Below are 6,973 nucleotides of genomic sequence, written 5' to 3' on the forward strand. Positions count from 1 at the left end.
TTACATTTCTAATGCTCTTTATATTGCTTTCAGAAAAGGACGGTATTTTGATGATGAACGATGAATGGGGTTTGGTACAACATTCAACTGCGTCTGTTGATTTGGTATGTGTTTACTCAATAGTCATCAGACTCTCTTTATTTTATTCATTATAAAAAGCTTAAAAGGCATCCGCGTGGGGAAAGTACTTAAAATATCATAAATGAGATTATTAGGTGCTATTTTCGTTTTTGAATAAAAGGCTTCCCTAATTCTCGGTGCTCTCAAAGCGTTTAGATCAAGTAAGAATCTCGAAAAGTATACCTGGGTTCACTGTCGGGAGTGACGGAGTCTGTTCCCTTTTCTGTTTTCGCTAGACCTGGGAGAGAGAATGCGGCAGTGACATGCGTAGAATATAGGAATCTGCTTGGAGCTTAACAGCGACATAGGAAAAAATCATTTACTAAAACACGAATCCTATGAAAAAGACTAATGCCAATGGACAGAAAAGCTAAATCAATCACATTTGAAAGAGTGCTTTGTACTTACTAAGTATTCATCTTGTTTAAGAGTATTGTATTCGGCGCGACTTTCATTCGAGTTACAACTCCTTGTGGTGCTGGATCAAACTCACTTCAATACATGTTGGATATTAAAGAAAGTCTTCCTGTTGACAATGAAAGTTTTGATGATGAAAGGAGTTATATTTTCCGTTCGAAAGTTCCAGACGAAGAAGCGGCTGTACAGGCTCCTGTGGAGTGATTGTTTTGTGAAAAGATAAAAGCAGTCTGTTCCATAAGAACACTCTTCGGATTGGGAACACGACATCACAACATTTATCATCTCCAAAGACTGGGGTAATTTGTTATTTTATGCGCAGGAGATGTTAAACACACCCCTGGTATAAGGAATTTGAAGTGAGCTTTCTAGCTTTAAATGATATTATGGAATTTCGGCAGAATTAAGTGCAGCTATTCTGCAAAAAGCAAAAAGCATGATAGTAATTAATGAATTCACTATAACAGGGGGTAATATTCAGGAATAGTCTCGCATTCTGATCTTCTTCTAAGTTTTTAGGCATTTATGATCCCAATAGAAAGTAGCTTCCTTGCCAAAAAAAATTTGATTTAACGATAGCTTTAGGCCTTAGGCAAGGGCAAACAGTGTGTTTTACATCACAGCCACAGGGCAAGTGATGTAAAGTAGTTTCACTGTATTTATTTTGATTAATAATTTGGTTTGTAAATACTATAGTTTAATTTCAATATATTTTTATGATCTAATGATTTGTTAAGTAACTATTTATAAAAAAGATTTCGATGTAAACTTAAAATGTATGTATTGAATTTTACTTTCAATCTGAAGTCTGTGTGATAACCACGCAGGTCGCGTATTTTGGATGGGAAATCATTGGCTTTCTCGGGAGGGGGTACTCGATGTAAGAAATGCGTAAGGTGGCCTTTTTCAGACTTCCCAAATTTCAAGAGGGCGCTATAAGGGTCGAAATGAGCCAAGATGAGAGAAAGTACACTGTAATTGTAAGGGTGTAAAAAGTATAAAAAGGTCAAAATTTTGGAAAATCTGACCAAATAGTCGAAAATTTGAACAAAAATAAGTGTTGATTTTCCCCAAGACTTCACTCAAATTTCCATTGCTTTCGAGCCAGAAAATTCAAATTAGGGATGGAAAAAATAGCAATCGAGGACTTCCTAAGAGATTTCTATTGTAATACTCCCGAAACAATTCCACAATGCATCGCTTTTTTAGAAAAATCAAAAACTCCGATAAGGATAAGATCTATTTGAAGTGACCCCATTTTTATCGGTGAGAGGAAAACTGCCACCATCAATGGGCCCCCATTAATTTTCACCGACATTGAGATTATCCAAGTCTTCAGATAACTTATTACAACATGTTCAAATTCAACGTTGATATATATCCAATATTTTAACATGCTGAATCTCAATATTGGACAAAAAGCCGGGGTAATTTTCTGGGGGCAAATTTCCTGGCAATCACATTTGGGGCCTCATTTATCTACTCTTGTCTCCCAAATAGACGTCCCCCCGCTAATTGTTAAGAGAAAAAAATCCATCCCCCGCTCTTATTATTAAGACCCCCCCCCCCCGTTAAATTAAATTCCAATAATTCAATATTTTATTACAGTGTAGATAGACCTTAAACTTGTTAAAATCTTCCTTTTTGTTAGTATTGGTTCTTATTTTACGTGTTAATTTGTTAAAGTTTCTTTTTTGATGTTGAAATTCATATCAGTTAAACAAAATTCTGTCTTCAAATTACCCCCCCCCCCCCCCCCCCCCGCTTATTAGAATTTAGAAAATTTTCCTACCCCCTGCCCTGCTTATTCCCCCCCCCCCGTCTATTCGGGAGTCAAGAGTATGGCGTTGTATTGCTCCACAGTCTTGTCAATATCGAAATCCGATTTTAAGTGGTGGCAGACTGGCAGACTGATCAAGCATCAACTTCATCAAGTGAGTAATCAAGGAGAACACTCTTGTATATCATCTTGATAATCAAGGTATGTTTTCTTTGTACTGGTTCTACTGTTCTCATTCTGTCCAGACCTGCTACACCGTCTGACAGTCTGACCGTGAATAATCAGATAATTGGAACTTTAAAATTATGACCTAAATGAACCAATCGCAATCAGTGCTCTGAAAAAAGTGTTTGATTGTTAAGGTACATTTTGGATTGTTATAGGTAAGTACGGTATTTGGCATGGCTGTAGGGTGTTGTGCCTTGGCACTTGGTGTGTGTGTGTTGTTGTGAGCCCCCTACACCGAACATTTTTTTGGTTCGTATTTTGGCGCGCCAAAATAGCAACACATTCTTTGGGCTGTTTTGATGTTCAGGCCACAAATTTTTAGATTTCTGCCTTTGAAAGCCTGGCCTGAACATGCGCTGGCCAAGTTCGAGGCATCTTTGGGACTTTTTTAAGTTCAAAATCATACAGTTCAGGGCCGACGTGACAGGACCTTATTTCCTCCTACATATTATCATTGGCTTACTGATACACACCCCTTTCTCATAGACCCACTAGGACCCCTCCCCACTGGAAAAATTGGCCAAAATATAGTCCCAGATGGAAAAATATTTTCTAATTTTTGTCACCATTGAAAATACTGTCAACTGATGCTCCAACTTGGGATTATCTGACAAAACACATGAGACGGCCATTTGGCCACCATTTCACCGAATTTCCAAAGTCATTTGATTTGAGTTAATGAATGGCGTATTAAAAAATACACAATTTCTCTTTCGCATCGAGTAGGCTTCTTTTAAATCGAAATATGAAAAAAATCCGTATGGAACGAAGAAGACCAAATTAGTGGCAAAACGATGGAGCGATTGACGTCACTCACGCAGCAAGTTACACACTCGTTACTTTAATGGGATAAACTTTCGCAGGGATTAAATTTCGCGATTGGGCCTATCCGCGAAATTCAAAAATTTTGCGGGAACTTAATTTCGCGGACAGTCTAAACTTAAACTCCTATACCAGGATTAGAAACTAGGCTAGTCTTACCTCTTTTCAGTTACATCAATATGCCTTCTTACCTGTCTTTAAAAATATAAATAAAAGTAATCACGGAAAAGGACGCAAAAAAAAGACATAAGTGTGAGAACAGAGTAATCAAACTCGTTAGAAAAAGTACCATTAGAAGTCATAAAAAATCAACCTGAATAAATGCAATCGAAATTCCAGAGAACTTCATAATCCCCCAGACAACATTACATTACTATGTCAAACTCCCATCACATAAATTTTACAATTACGTCAGAGTAGACTACGCTCGCCACCGAAGAGGTTTATTTGGAAAGGGCAATTATATTTTATTATTCGCTTCTTTTTTAAAGATTCGCCGGGTTGGAAAAGTATGAATTTCTTTGTACATATTTTACCTACCCCAAATATTTAGGAGGCTGAGTTTTAAACGAATTGTCAAGTTGAAACGAACGATAAATGTATCAAGGTCTGTTTTATTTACCCCCTGATGACTTAACAAAAGGGACTTAACTCGATGTTACAATCCTATTATTGAAAGTTTGTCTCGGCCATTTTATAATGAGCGAGACATACGTTCTCTGATTACGCAATTTTCATATTGATATTTTCGAGGCATTTTGATGTAACTGCTTTTATCTTTTCCTTTACAACAATACAATGCTGACAAGTTGACACAACACATGTGTACATGTACATTGACAAAATAATCCCTGAGAGAAGTTTATATCGAAATCTGCAACAAAAACGAAAGTGTTCTCTGCTACTGATTACTTCCCAGCGCTCCTTCGCAGCTGTTTATCAAATTTCCACCAATGAGGTTGCCGCATTTAAAACGGCCCTTCTTTTTGGCAACCGTGGCCTCTCACTCAGTGCCTTGCACGACGGACGGCTGTAAAATCCCACCCTTCATATATTTGATTCAATCCGTGATCTGTGCATAGTGTGCAGAGGGGTCTGAACCCCCCCATTAATATTTCATCCCCCCCTATAAAGGTATCCCCCCTATTTTTAAAATATTTTGCTCCCGCACCATTTACAGGGGTCCGAGCCCCCAGCATATAATTTGTACTCCCAGTATTGGGGAAGAATTTTGATGAATTTCGAACATTTTTATTGGCAATAGTTAAAAAACAAGGAAAAACAAAATCTGATTCAAAACATATTTGATCCCCCCCTATAAGCTCAAACCCCCCATTTTAACTGGAAAATTGCCCATCCCCCCTATAAAGCCTTCCTTGAAAACTTGGATCCCCCCCCCCTTAAAAAAGGGGGGGTTCATACTAGGCTTAGGTTTTTTCTCATCTTCAATTTATTGAAGAAAGCGGGAATTTGATGCGAGAGTTAGATTGGCAACAAAGTGCCGTAAAAAATCATTGAATAAAAGAAGAACTTAAAATCTTTAATATTTTCATTTTAAAGAATAGGTGCAAAAATGTGAAACATAGAAAAGTTTCATTTTTCATTGCTTTAATCGAAATGGGGGATTTGGAAAATTTTCTATGTTCAGTTTTTTGCACAAACCCCTGTAACTATGGGCGAACACCCTGTTGCTAAGATGTTGGCTTGAAATCGAAAATGAAACCACTCAAAACAAAAGTAAAATCGGCCCATACTCAAAATCCCGTAATCTTGATATACGAGTTTAAGTGTATACTGGCGGATGGCACTATTGGTTGACAATATTTTCACGATTTTGTGACTTTTACTGTCAAATCATGCATGTTGGTTGTTGAAATACACATTATTTGCGCCTCTTTGATGCAAGTAACCATTCAAATAGTATTTATTTGACATATTTTGAGTTTTGTTTAGAAATATTTCGCAGATGAGGCCCTTCCAAATTTCCATTGGGACTTAAAATTTCGCGGATTTTCCCAACAAGCAATAGGCGGTTAGGCAGCGGGCGTTCTCTAATTCTCCAATCGGCGTCCGGTTGTTTTGAATGAAAACAAGAAAGTTAAAAAGGGCGCGCTACCAGTGAAAGTTATCGTGACATGTTTTGACAGAAAGTATGATTGATCTGGATTGATAAACTTGGTGGAGTTATCAAAACAAATTTGTTGTCAAAGGGATTTAACATTAAGGGAAAATACAGGCCAGATATCAACAGTCCCATGTTTCGACCAATCTTCCCAAGTTAGAGCAGTTGACGGTAATCAAATAAACCAATCCTCATTGGAAAATTTTACGCTATTTTTCCCATCCCCACTGAATCTTCTGACTTGAAAACAAAAAAATTGAAACCTCCAGCCATGAAAAATATGAGAATATTAATCTCCGTTGAATTTCAGTCCGTTGTTTTTATCCCCACTGACTGAAAAATCCTATACTGGGTCTGTGAGAAGGGAGTGTTGATACTGTAAGTTGATCTAATGTTCACATCCTTTGTGTACTGTTGGCGGCTCTAACTTGGAACAGTTGGTCGAAATATGGAATTGTTGATACTGTATTTTCACTTGCTCTTAAATTACTTTGACAACAACTTTGTTTTGATACTTCCAGTTCCACCAAGTTTATCAATCTCGCTTCTTCTGACATTCATATACAAAAAGATAGATATGTCTGGAAAAGTCATTTTAATAGCTGCATCTGACAAAAGTAATAAACCTTTCATGTCATCTTTTTATGTCTTGCTTTCTCAAGGGACTTTTATCTAACAGCCTGTGCAATGAGTTGAATAAATGTCAATATGTTGAGGATTTTTGGATTTTTGGAAAAAAATTGGGGTTGGGTTGATGAGAAATTTCAGGTGGGGATAAACCTATGTATGTAGGGGTGACTTTTTTCATGTGGGGGTTGTAGATTTTTCTGTAATTCTTCATTTTTTTCAATAATTTTTGACGTATAAACTAGAGAAAAAAAAACAAATGTCAAAAAATATAATCCATTTAAAGGTTCATTTTTCTCCAGTCCTCAGGACTTTCAATAACAATCAAGCTGGGGTTTGAAGATTTTACAAATTTAGGTAGGGATTGTAGATGTATTAGGTAGCAGTGTAGATGTAAGATGTTTGGCCAAGAATTTAGGGTAGTGATTTCTGAATGGCTAAAACATAAGCTATTTACTGCAGCAAAAAATTAGTGTAAATGTTACAAATATAGAAAAGGGACTGCAGTTACTTTCTTTCCAAAAGAGTAGAAATTTCCACGACTTTTATATTTTTTTATTATCAAGACTTGACTAATTCAGCCCTTTCGATTGAGAAACTTATTTGCCACACTCACCAGCTTTGTCAAATCCAAAATTTCACAGTTTTATGGAAAAATCCTACTGCTACGTCGCCATTTTGATTTTCATTTTGTGATGCTTCGTCAGCAGTTTTCTGTCAGTGTTTGTGGAGCGTGGATGTGTTTACATGCATGGGCAATTTTTCTGGCCAATCAAATTTCCGATCAGTATTGTTTTTTTAGCATTGGAAGGTCTTATATTTTTCAAAATCTTTGCTAAAAGTGCCAAAGATTAGTG

The 6,973-nt window shown here is 36.8% G+C and overlaps 1 protein-coding gene across 1 annotated transcript in view; it reads left to right on the plus strand.

Moving 5' to 3' along the window:
* Nucleotides 1–1,306, plus strand: part of LOC136807623 (enolase 4-like) — a 29,600-nt gene extending 28,294 nt beyond the window's left edge. Inside the window, exons 11-12 of the mRNA XM_067064219.1 lie at nt 34–104; nt 550–1,306. Coding sequence (XP_066920320.1) covers nt 34–104; nt 550–741 — 263 coding nt within the window. The 3' untranslated portion in view covers nt 742–1,306. The remainder of the gene's footprint in view (nt 1–33; nt 105–549) is intronic.
* The last annotated feature ends 5,667 nt before the right edge of the window (nt 1,307–6,973 follow it).

The sequence above is a fragment of the Clytia hemisphaerica genome, unplaced genomic scaffold (genome assembly GCF_902728285.1).
Source record: "Clytia hemisphaerica strain Z4C2 unplaced genomic scaffold, Clytia hemisphaerica genome assembly, whole genome shotgun sequence".
In the NCBI taxonomy this organism is placed as follows: Eukaryota; Metazoa; Cnidaria; class Hydrozoa; order Leptothecata; family Clytiidae; genus Clytia; species Clytia hemisphaerica.